We start from the raw sequence: 13,105 nt of genomic DNA, 5'->3' as shown, positions 1-13,105 counted from the left end.
ATCTGTACATGATCCTGGTTCATTTTTTTTCTCTTTGTAGAGTTCTTTATGTTACGTATGTGATTTAAAGTTGAATTTATTCCACGAATAGCATCTTGGAGATCCACAGATTGTCAAAAGCTCACACCGGGTCTGTAGACAATACCTGGGGCAATGATGAGCTACCCTGACCTAGAACTACGTGAAAACAGAGAAAGAAGATTAACTGCAGAGAATTAAGTGCTGAGATGCACAGACTATAGGGCAGCAGAGTCACTTGGAGAGGCAGGTAATGGCTCCCTAGTTGCAACTTGACTGGAACTTGGTTTAAGAAACTGACATATTCTTGAAAAAGAACTGACAGCCTAGTCGTCAGCTGGGGAAGACAAGGACAGCCGAATCCGGGGCAGAGTTGTCAGGGCATCACCAGGGCTGCGGCAGAAGCAGGCTGGCTCCTCTGAGGGGTCAGCCCCATGGTTTGCCAGGTATGTGCTGCGCCTCTAACGGGACAGGATGTCACCTGCGACCTGAATCATGAAGTCTTCAGGTTGCAGTTTTGGTTTTCTCCATCGATTTGCCCACCATGAGCATTCACCACAGTTGCTTAGTGAGGGAGGAATCAGCCACAAGTTTTACCATCTGAACATCTATCTGATAGTCCAAAATATCTCTTCCACGCCACCAGATGTCTAGAACTTCTGTTTATTTATTCCTTACTCCTGTCGGGTTGCACTTGACTACGAAATCTGCCAAAGATTAAGGTGCAGAAATGTAATGGTTTCCGCAGTTAGGCATCTGCTTCTCGCTGTTCTCTTTTGCTTTGGCAAGTCATTGCCTACGCCTGTTTCGCCTCAAGGTGCTAAAGTGTGGTCTTATTGAAAACACAAACGTTTTTCATTCTTCTCATTTGAGTATAAAAACAGGAGCCTAAGCGAGCTTTCTATCTGAAACAGGACACTGTACTCGGAGTTGTTACCAGAGTGGTGAAGCTGTTTCCCTTGTTTTCTGAAACAGTCTGGGTCATTGGGAGTTGTCACTCCCATTTCCAGGTTTGATGCTTATAAGGCAGGTCATCATGGTTTTGAAGTCTATAATGATATAGTTCTTCTAGTCGGGAAGCTAGCAGACTTTACCAAGTGCTTCCTGTGTACAGAGAACCATTCTGGATTGTGGTGGAGCCGAGTTAGAGAGGATTTAGAAAAGATACTGTAGTTCTTTGAATTACTTATAAGGTAGATGGTAACGATCTCATAATAGAAATGACTGTATCATTAAGTAGAAGTTAGAAATCCGAAATAAGTCTATTAAAATATCTATTCAACAGTATTCATTGCACATCTGTAGCTACATTAGGTACTTTTGAACGTAACAGGACATCTCTAGACAGTCCATGGGGCCCTTGAGAAAGACGGTGGTCATGAAGTTGTTTAGGAAGTAGAGCGATATGTAAACAGCACATGAAGGAAGACTTCTATCAGATCAGATAGGAGAGACAGGAAATTAGCTGGAGGGATGCTGGTTTGGAACAGGGAACCAGATCTGGAAGACGAAGACATGAGTCATCAGGAAGGTTTGCTTTTGGGATGCCAGGGGACGTAGGATTTGTTCGGGGGGATGAGTAAAGCGTGTTTTAGCAGGAATAGTGATCTTTCTAGATCAAAATGGATGGAAAGTAGAGCTGGTAATGTGGTTGACCAGTACAGCGTTCCTAACTGTACATCTACAGATAGAAGAATGCAGATTTGGAAGAAGTGCTACCTTTTTTCCTGAGTGTTTTCTCCCTGCATTACAGATGGAAGGGTAATGTGAACTTATAAAGATTGACTATACAAAGAGGTGCATGAACAAAAGCCAGGTGGAGGTAAGGCTAACAGAAACCCATAAGGAGAGTTTGTGCAACAGTCTCTGAACTAATCAGGCCCTTGAGTGTATTTTGTTTTAAATACCTCTTATGTGTGTGGCATCTGTGTGTCAATTGTGATTTGACTTCTGCTTTTTGAACTTGGAAAAAATTCCTTCTTGAGTCAGTGTTTGTGTGAAAATTCTTGTTTTTTTTGTTACGTGAAATGGGCTCAGTCAGCTCGGTCTCTGGCGAAGACTCTGTTGGAGAAGCTTGAGTTTATGTTGTGATGGAGAGGCTGTCAAATGAGAGTATTTTTTCCCTTCTGGGACCTGGGATCCGGTAACCAAGGCTGATCCTAGATTGACATAGTTTTTACTGCACCTTCAGAAATGTATCAACCCTTGCTTAAAATTATAGAAGCCATTAATATTCGCCAAAGGAATTTCAAAATAAGATTAAATTGGAGGCAATAAAGGAGAGAGGAGAAAGCATCATTGTGTTGTTTTAAAACTAGGTTCTAGTAAAATAAAGACTCATGTACATTTTGAAGACTCTGAAGTATGATCTTAGCACAAGGCACAGGTCATGTGTGGTTGGGGAATCGCTTTGAATGGGAGACAGGGAATAAGCCCCTGTAGGAGTGACTACTCAGAGAGAGGGGACAGGCTGCATTTAGAATGAAGGCAGGACCTGAGGGAGGGGCAGAACCACGGATAAGTTATGGACCCTTTTTTTTTTTTCCAACATCTTTATTGGAGTATAATTGCTTTACAATCGTGTGTTAGCTTCTTCTGTATAACAAAGTGAATCAGCTATACGTATACATTTATCCCCATATCGCTTCCCTCTTGCGTCTCCCTCCCACCCTCCCTATCCCACCCCTCTAGGCGGTCACAAAGCACGAGCTGATCTCCCTGTGCTATGCGGCTGCTTCCCACTAGCTATCTATTTTACATTTGGTAGTGTGTATATGTCCATGCCGCTCTCTCACTTTGTCCCAGCTTACCCTTCCCCCTTCCCGCGTCCTCAAGTCCATTCTCTGCATCTACGTATGGACGCATTTTTAAGGCATCCTCCAAATACAGAAAAGAAAATTCAGAAGTGGGTTAGGCTTATAAGGTTTTCTTTTTAGGGGGGTTATGGTGCCCCTGTAAATTTCATTTTATGGCAATAATGGATTACGTTTTCTGTTTTAGGCCCAAAGGGGCCAGACTAGCTGCTTAGAAACCTCCATACTCTCCCTTCCCACAGCTAAATAGCTTCTGAAGAGAGCAGACGGTTCCAATTTTGTTGCCTTCTTTTGTGGTACGAACTTTATTTAAAAGCTGGCAGAATCACAACCTTACAAATAAATGATTCTGCTTATTCACAGAACGTTTTGGAAATCACTGTTTTCTCAAGAAGAGCTAGGTCTTGGCTCATTAGTTTGAAAAACCTCATTCCCATGCGATAAGGCAGGAAAGCTGGAAGCAAAGCCTTTCACAGAGGAGCGTGAAGAAGCTTGAGAAAGTGGCCTTGTGTTTTCTAGTTTTAGACGTTATCATATTGGCAAGGAGACAGCTTGAGGTGCTTCATTAAAAGGTTAGCTGTGAGAATCAAGTCGCTTTCACAACACTTTCCTTTTTAGGTGAGAGCAATCGGATGCTGAATTACTTAGTGAAAGTTTGTTTTCTGTCGTAGTCGGTAGGTGTTAAGTAATCACATTGAGTTATTTAGTAAGTGGAGTTCTTACTGCGTTGCTGTTGAGTAAGAATTTATGCATCCATTTACCAAATCTTTGTGGAGTATTTACTTAGGCAAGGGCCTGGGCGAGATGCTGCAGGAGAAAACAGAGCAGTGAGACCGAGTGCACTTCCTCTGGGGCTTGCTCAGCTGTAATGAATTCTTCACACCATGTCGTGAATGTGGATCTCTGTTTGGCGCCCAGCATTTGGACACCTTCCCTTACTGGAGATTTCTACCTGGTGTGAATCTGGTGGGAGTGGGCTCGGTCCCCTCAGGACCTCAGAGGCCAGACTCGGGGTCTCCCCAGCTCATGGAGGGTGGCCAGCTGGACGTTGCCACGCAAGATTCTGAGTCTGGAGCTAGGGACGCATACAAGTGGTTTATTTATTTATTTACTGACTTTATTTATTTACATTTGGTTGTGCTGGGTCTTAGTTGTGGCAGATGGGCTCCTTAGTTGCAGCTTGCCAGCTCCTTAGTTGTGGCATGCAAACTCTTAGTTGCGGCATGCATGTGGGATCTTAGTTCCGTGACCAGGGATCGAACCCGGGCCCCCTGCATGGGGGGGGGGAGCGCAGAGTCTTAACCACTGTGCCACCAGGGAAGTCCCGAGTGGTCACTTTAGATCTTACCCTCCTGGTGGTGACATCGGTGCCCAGGGGACCAAGTGAGGTGGCAATGCATGCGTGCACGTGTTGGAGGAGGCCAGTGCTCTGGGGCGGGTGATGCCCTGCAGGGCGACCTTTTCCCGGTGAGTCACTGTGGAGGGGGGCCCTGCCTGTGCCACCCTCTGGGAGGCTCGTGATGGGGGGCGGGGCACTGCATGTCACTTCCTGCAGCCGCATCAGCAGCCACCATGAGAACACAGGCCAGGCAGCAGCCCGCCCGCCCTGCCGGGAGAGGTCAGCGGAGGCTTTGTCATGACATTTGAACTGAGCCTTGAAGAAACAGGAAGAGTTTGCCGGGGCGACTGTGAGGACCCCCACTGATGGAGAGAGGAAATCTTGGGTCTCGCGGGATGTTGGCAAAGGGCTCAGCTACTCTGTGAGCTACTACCATGAGTTCACATTTGGGGAGGTGGGCTTGGAGGGACTAGTGAGACACCTCACACGTGGCGCCGGGGTCTGCAGTAGAGACCCTGGAGGAGGGTTGGAAGCCATAGTAGTGCCCGCAGCGGACGTCCACTGAGGGCTCACCATGGCCGTTACTTTACCTCGCGCTCATGTCAATACACTATGCCGCCTTCAAGCGTCAGCTCATCTAAGTCTATGAAGTGGGTTCTGTAATTCTCCCCATTTGCAGAGAGGAAGCGGGCTTAGAGGGATTGAGCGACTTGCCCAAGCTCACATCACTAACGAGCAGTGCGGCCAGGCTTGCGTCTCAGTTCTGATCTGCCTGCTGACACACAGGTGGGGCCTTAATCACGGGGCCAGGCGGCAGATCGCTGCCGCTGCTGTGTGCAAGGAATTCCACGCCAGTTCGTAAACAGTGGTCTGTGCCCTCTCTCACCTTACCCGGCTTTTTTTTTTTTTTTAATACCATTTATCCTTGGGTATTAATTCTAGATATATTTGCTTACTGCCTGTATCCTGCATTAGAACCTGAGATCCAAGAGGTCAGATCCAAGACTCTGCCCGGTCTTTTCACAAACGTTTCCTATGTTCCTAGAACAGCGCCTGGCACATAGTAGTTGCTCAACAAATATTGTACAATCATAATAATATTAATAACCATCACATGCAAGCTTGTGCCAAGTGCTTGGCATGTATTAAGTCACTTGACCCCATGACTGTTGTGACCCCCATGTTAGAGATGAGAAAACAGACCACAGGCAGGTCTGGGAACTTGCTCAAGGCTGAAGAGCTGGAGCGAGGATTCTGATGCAAGCACTTTGCCTCCAGAAATCAGGTCCCTACATGCTAAGCTTTATTGCCTTTCATGAAGGAGTGAATGATTCGTTAAAATAGAGTTATATGAGCTATAAAAATGTACATAGTAATGCATTTCAAAGTAAATATTTAATAAAGAGAAATTATATCAATGATGAGGTAATATTTTTCTCTTGTTAGGAAATGACAGGTTTCTGGGGAAAAAAATATATTTTAACATAGGCTCAGATTCCTGGAGTGTTTGTCATTATAGCATCACTGTAATCTCCTGGTCCACATGTGAATCCTGGGTTTTTAAAGGCTAGTAAATCTGTCTGATGTATGTTCCAAACAGGATATTATATCCTCATAAGATAGACCTACTTCTTATGGAAGAAATAACAATAAACAGATGTTAATTTTTGTCATGATTTATTTGTTGGTCTAAAAGTTCAGTGCCTAAGAACTATGTAATAGTTGGAATTTGGAAATACATTTGAACTGGCATCAGTCTTAAAAGCAGGATTCAGTCCTTTAGAACTTTTGCCTGATACTGAACAAATATCTTGGGTTTTGCTTTCTAATTTAGTGCTTGGTCTGAATAATGAGACCGAATTAGACCATAAACTCATGTACTTAAATTAAGGTATGGACAAGTAACGAATATTGGGAAATAGTCTGTTGACAAGGGAAGAGGCCAGCATCATGGAGTTAAATTAGTTGAGCTTTTTCCAGACACAGGCAGAAAGACTAAAGTGGTTCAAAACCAAATTTGCCTAATAAAGTTATTTATGACATTTAAAATATTAATCTACTTTGATCCATGTTCCAATGTTGGCTTTTTCATTCATACTCATTCTAGATATAAATTTTTAATGATTTCTGCCTCCATATCAAGAATAATGGGCTTTCTCCATTCTCAAAGCATTTTCAGAATACGCAGCTGTGCAATCCAAACCCTCTCCCAAATGAAGATGATGAATATGTATGAGAGACAGGTACTGAAGTAGAGTGTGGGTTTTGAATTTGTTGGTTCTCAGTAATTATTAATGGCATTAAATGTGAATATGCCATGATAAAAAATGTTCAAAGGAAGTACTGCCTGAAGGTCCAGTAGGCTTTCTGACTTCAAAATGCTTATTAGGATAACAGTAGATGCCAGTGATGGAAGTAAAGGTAGATTTTGGTTCAACAAGACAAATAGTGTTAACGTAAGATATTTAAATTACTGTGATCAACTTTTTCTTTTTTCCTTTTCTGTCATTTACCCATATTTGATTATTTGTATTTTTAGTCCCTTTATGATTGCCTCTGTTATGGTGTTACCTCATTTTTGATAGAATTTTACCTTCAACTTTTAGGTTTGAAATAGAATCATGGTTTGGTGAATAGGCATCATTTACATGGCTGACAGCCATGACTGCCTTTGTTATAGCTTTTAGCTTTTATTCCAAAGGGCTCTGTTGATAGAACATTTTCTTACTTTTTCCTTGATTTTTCGTTTGAAAACTCTTCCTTATTCATCCCTGCAATTACATACTAAAAAACTCTATTTTCATCTAAAAGTGCTGTCAGGTGGTGATGTGGCATCTTTAAGGAGGTTTAATTCTTGTGGCTAGAACAGACAGTAGATATAAAGAACATAAATTATTACAATCCCGAGTGGTAAGAACTGAGATAAGATCATTTGATGGAAAATTTTATTGTGACCTTTTAAATTATTTTATCTTAGAGGTGCTAATACATATGAGTATGTGTGTATCTAAGTCTGGGTCTGTGTGTGCATTCACACACAGAATATATACACACAGACAGACATACATGCATATATATATGCACACATATATATAAAACAAGAATAGAAGCTCTTGGTCCTTTTTGAGGATTAGGAGACAAAAGTTTATGAGTAGAATGGCTTTGGCTTAATCAAGAGTTAATCAAGACCAGGTTTCTGAGTATCAAGGGAGGACCTATTTTATATTTTTAAGACAAAGGTATTTACACATATTTGGAGATAGTTATCAACATAGCATAATAGTTTTTGGAATGTTTCTATTTGGAGATACAGGGGTACAGAAAACTTGATTGCCATTTTTGTGTTCACCAACTGAAGCAAATACAAAATCCAGGCATGTGATTTAGTAAACAGAAAGTAATGGAGATAGGAAAGATTGTAACCCACTAGTAATCCAGAGAGTTTATTTTAGTCTAGAATATAACTCCTTTGCGCTGACTGAACCTTTGCCTCCCGCAGATTGTCGTGACAGAAGGTATTCATAGGCCTGCCTCTGCACCTCTGCCAGGAAAGCACCCTCACAGCCTTTCTGCAGAGGTTACCCGTCTGGGTGTAATACTTGTGGACATCACTTGTATAGTTCCTAAAACTCGGAAGGGTGGTTCTCGTTTGGTAACCACATTTTCGTAGTTATTTTTGCTCAAAACAGTGTTTTAGTTAAAATATATTTTAAAGCATATATGTAGTAATTTCATCCTTCTGATTCTGCCTCCTTTCCAGTCTCTATTCATCTGTGATTTTGTTTTACATGGTTGGAATTATGTGTTTTAACATTTGACAGAAAGACATTCCCATTGTCATAATGTCTTCATTGTTATAATTTCAGTTGCTATATAATAGCTCATTTGCCACTTATTTTCTTGTAAGACTTCTTTTAGTGTTTGCTGTGTTTCTTTTCTAGCTAGTTCATATTAGCATGCTCCCATAATTATCTGAAAGTTTTATGCAAATATTAATGTTACTAGTTTTCTTCACACACGATTTTTGCTCTTACGTAATCCTCATGAATATGTATGTGTGTGATATATATGTATGTGTATATATGTATGCCATATGTATGTATAAGCATATAGCTGTATATGCATGTATATGTATAGATATGGCATATATATGTATGTGTATGGCATATACATGTATACAGCATATAGCCAATATATGTGTGTGTGTATATATATATATATATATATATATATATATATATATATACACACATACATATAGCAGTTTTTGAAGACAATGAAAATTACTTCATTATTCAGAATCAACAGTAGGAAAGCCCAGATTACATTGGGATGCTGCTAGTTGAACCTTTAGGAGTTTAGTTTTTCTCTCTGACGTGCCGTATTGTTAGTGTGATTTAACCTTTGATTGCTGTTTTTACGTTTCATATTTGTCCACGGCAGTTAAAAAAATACTGCATGCGATGAAGAAATGAGGCTTATTTGATTGCCCGAAGAGTTATATTGGAAACCATTCTTTTCTTCTTAAATAATAAACGTATGTGAACTTAAAGAATGGTATGGCATCTACTTTAGTGTGGTAATATTTCATATAGTTAAGCATGTATTCTTAAAGTCTTTTGTAACAATTACCGGGCTGTAGGCACTACAAAACACAGAATATCCTACAGTTTGTTGGGGGGTGTCCAAGCATATTAGGTGTCTGGGTTTTGACTTGTCTCAACTTGAAATAGATTAAATAGTGCTTAACTTCAAAGCTCACATTGATAGCTTTAAAGATACGACTCTCTCTCTCTCTCTATAGTAGAGCAGGTATGTATATGTAACCGTAGTTGTGTCTATTTCTGGATCTTAGTTCCTCCTAAGTTTATAAATTTCGATACTCCATCATTACGCTATTACTGTTGTTGCCTGAATACTTGAGGATTTTATTTCTAGTGTTTAGACCCAAAGCTCTTCATTATGATGGTGTTTTCGTGTTTTTAGGGCACTCTAAAATTTTTTCTTCACTTGAGGTAAATTGGCTATTATATCCTCTTGTTTAGCCCGAAGTGTTTTATTTTCCACGTGCTTCCTCTGTTGTGTACACAGAGAAAGCTGTCTTTATGCCTCTGAGTTTGCCCTGACTTCCCCTGGGCTCTTGCCTTCCAGTCGCCTTTGCACGCCTGCAAATTCCAGGTCTGCTCCGGGTGTCACTGGAGACCCTTCCTGGAGGGCCTCTGCGCCACGCGGAGCCTGGGGGCTGAGGAGGCTGTGTGGCTTCAGCGAAAATCCTTCACTTCTAGTAGCTCCAAAGGGAAGAGAAAAGAGACGAGTAGGAAGAGCAAAGCGTCAGATCTTTAAAGATACCTGGTTTTAAATTTGAGTCTTCTGAAGAAATTGCTGCAGTCATATTGTGTTTTTTATTTGTTTCTCTGCTTTGACGATTGTTTCTTCAGGAAGTCCCCAGAGTCCTCCTCCTTCACCAGCTGGCTCAGCAGGAAGGCGCGTGGACCATACTTCCATTGTTACCGCAGTACGTTTCACGTGACACGTGCTCATTATTGGCATCTCTACCTGACGCTCGTAGGCTCCCTAGTTTTCTTACTCAGAGGGTGTTTTTTCCTCAGAGTCAGGAAGTAAAGTCCATTTGGACTCCATGACCACTACTGTAATCGGATTTCTTGATGATTGATTCTTTTTTTTTTTCCTGTTTCACTAGGCAGTGGGTTTTATTTGAATTAATCTACAGTGACCGTAATTCCCCAGCTCCTTACTGTTTGTCTCGTATCTAAAACAATTCTTCCCAAGCTATACATCATAAGTACTACTTCAAACTAATTAGGTATTTCTTGGATTTTTTACAAATATGATTCAGTTCTCTGAGTCTCCTGTTTTTATATCTAGTGTACCATGTGTCTTTAGAACTACTTTAACTTACTATTAGAGAAATTAGATATGTTTATAGTCAAACTTCATTATTCATACAGTTTAAGCATTGATGATTGATTCTTAATCATGAATAGCTTTTATTTTTAAATATGTTTCTTTCTTAAAAGATATAATGTCAATATATTTGATATTTTATTTGAGAATTATGTCTCTTCTGAATTGGGGTTTGTCATAGAAAGAATTAACTTTAAGAAGTCTAGCTGTTTCATAAACCAATAGTATCTGGCTTTCCTATACGCTTAAACTATACACGGAAGAAAAATATTATGGGAAAAAAATCCAGATTTCTTGCCATTTTGTATGTCCTTCATCCATTTCCTGTTGATCAGTTTTAAACCTTATTATAAACTCACTTTATAAAGGTGATTACTATAACCTATTTGTTTTTGTCAGCTTTTCTGTAACATATAGCAGAAATTCATCATGGATTTTCTTCTGTGAAGAAGAGACAAGAATACAAATTCCACAACTCTTACAAGCACTCAGAAGATATGACCCATCAAAGGTAAATACAATTTCAATACGAGTATTTTTATTTTGGAGAAAATGCTTAAAAGAAGTTTAATTTTGATTAAGAGGTTTTTCAGTCTAATAAAAACACTTAATTTAAGATTAAGAAGAATGAAATAGGCTGCTCTTGCCTTGTGAAACGGAGCACATTCTGTCTATGCAACGTGTATCTCTCTCAAAAAAACCTGCTTTTACTTGAAGAATGAAATAACAGTTGAATATCTGGAAGCAATGTTAAATACTTCTCTTTGACGTTTGGAGCTTTCAGAAGGATGGAACTTAAAATGAGCCATTTTTAAATGAAAAAAATATATGGGTTATCAATTTTGAAGAATTAAAAAACTATTGATATAACCTAGAGTTAAGAAATAAATTTAAATTGGTCATTTCTCTTTATCAACAATGACCACATTATTTTACACAAGAAATATTTTTTGAGTACCAACTGTGTATCAAGCATTATGATAGCAGAGGCTAGACAAACAGGGGTCCTGACTGCCTGGATGGTACAGAGTAGCAGGGAGAGGAGGGTCCATTAAGAAAACAATTACCGAGGGAGAGGACTGGGGTTGGCTGCCTGAACACAGCCTGAAGCGGTTAGTGCACCACGGCTAGCCTAGCTGGGAGGGAGTCCCGGAAAAAGTCTGGAACTGCCGAAGAGGCAAGAGACTTTTTCTTCCCTCTTTGTTTCCTGGTGCGCGAGGAGAGGGGATTCAGAGTGCTGCTTAAAGGAGCTCCAGAGATGGGCCCGAGCCGCGGCTATCAGTGCGGACCCCAGAGACGGGCATTAGACGCTAAGGCTGCTGCAGCCACCAAGAAGCCTGTGGGCGAGCACAGGTCACTATCCACACCCCCCTTCCGGGGAGCCTGTGCAGCCCGCCACTGCCAGGGTCCCGGGATCCAGGGACAACTCCCCCGAGAGAACGCACGGCGCACCTCAGGCTGGTGCAATGTCATGCCAGCCTCTGCCGCCGCAGGCTCGCCCCACATCGTACCCCTCCCTCCCCCCGGCCCGAGTAAGCCAGAGCCCCCGAATCAGCTGCTCCTTTAACCCGGTCCTGTGTAAGCGAAGAACAGACGCCCTCAGCAACCTACACGCAGAGGCGGGGCCAAATCCAAAGCTGAGCCCCGGGAGCTGTGAGAACAAAGAAGAGAAAGGGAAATCTCTCCCAGCAGCTTCGGGAGCAGCGGATTAAATCTCCCCAATCAACTTGATGTACCTGCACCTGTGGAATACATGAATAGACAACGAGTCATCCCAAATTGAGGAGGTGGACTTCGAGAGCAAAATTTATGATTTTTCCCCTTTTCCTCTTTTTGTGAGTGTGTATGTGTAGCTTCTGTGTGAGATTTTGTCTATATGGCTTTGCTTTCACCATTTGTCCGAGGGTTCTGTCCGTCCGTTTTTTTTTCACTTAAAAAAATTTTTTTTCTTAATATATTTTATTTTATTTTGTCTTATTTTATTTTATTTTATTTTATCCTCTCCCTCCCTCCCTCCCTTCCTGCCTCCCTCCCTTCTTTCCTTCCTCTTTTTCTCCCTTTTATTCTGAGCCATGTGGATGAAAAGCTCTTGGTGCTCCAGCCAGGCGTCAGGGCTGTACCTCTGAGGTGGGAGAGCCAAGCTCAGGACACTGGTCCACAAGAGATCTCCCAGCTCCACGTAATATCAAACGGCGAAAATCTCCCAGAGATCTCCATCTCAACGCCAGCACCCAGCTTCACTCAACAACCAGCAAGCTACAGTGCTGCACACCCTATGCCAAACAACTAGCAAGACAGGAACACAACCCCACCCATTAGCAGAGAGGCTGCCTAAAATCATAAGTCCACAGACACTCCAAAACACACCACCAGACGTGGACCTGCCCACCAGAAAGACAAGATCCAGCCTCATCCACCAGAACACAGGCACTAGTCCCCTCCACCAGGAAACCTACACAACCCACTGAACCAACCTTAGCCACTGGGGACAGACACCAAAAACAACGGGAACTACGAACCTGCAGCCTGCAAAAAGGAGACCCCAAACACAGTAAGATAAGCAAAATGAAAAGACAGGAAAATACACAGCAGATGAAGGAGCAAGGTAAAAACCCATCAGACCTAACAAATGAAGAGGAAATAGGCAGTCTACCTGAAAAGAATTCAGAGTAATGATAGTAAAGATGATACAAAATCTTGGAAATAGAATAGAGAAAATGCAAGAAACATTTAACAAGGACCTAGAAGAACTAAAGAGGAAACAAGCAACAATGAACAGCACAATAAATGAAATTAAAAATACTCTAGGGCTTCCCTGGTGGCGCAGTGGTTGGGAGTCTGCCTGCCGATGCACAGGGCGCGGGTTCGTGCCCCGGTCCGGGAGGATCCCGCGTGCCGCGGAGCGGCTGGGCCCGTGAGCCATGGCCGCTGGGCCTGCGTGTCCGGAGCCTGTGCTCCGCCAAGGGAGAGGCCGCAACAGTGAGAGGCCCGCGTACCGCAAAAAAAAAAA

General features: G+C 42.0%; 1 protein-coding gene across 4 annotated transcripts in view; it reads left to right on the top strand.

Moving 5' to 3' along the window:
* Positions 1 to 13,105, top strand: part of B3GLCT (beta 3-glucosyltransferase) — a 108,389-nt gene that overhangs the window by 36,041 nt on the left and 59,243 nt on the right. For 3 of the 4 annotated variants that reach the window (XM_027116562.1, XM_027116561.1, XM_027116560.1), the window contains exons 5-6: positions 9,609 to 9,685; positions 10,495 to 10,606. In XM_027116562.1, the coding sequence (XP_026972363.1) occupies positions 9,609 to 9,685; positions 10,495 to 10,606 (189 nt within the window). Of the gene's footprint in view, positions 1 to 1,771; positions 1,841 to 9,608; positions 9,686 to 10,494; positions 10,607 to 13,105 lie in introns of all 4 variants that reach the window. The other variant, XM_027116564.1, reaches the window with a different exon arrangement.

The sequence above is a fragment of the Aethalodelphis obliquidens genome, unplaced genomic scaffold, assembly GCF_003676395.1.
Source record: "Aethalodelphis obliquidens isolate GAN/ISIS:26980383/991018 unplaced genomic scaffold, ASM367639v1 scaffold16, whole genome shotgun sequence".
Taxonomy (NCBI): Eukaryota; Metazoa; Chordata; class Mammalia; order Artiodactyla; family Delphinidae; genus Aethalodelphis; species Aethalodelphis obliquidens.
Note: the sequence above shows the minus strand (reverse complement) of the source record. Positions and strands in the feature narration are given on the sequence as shown.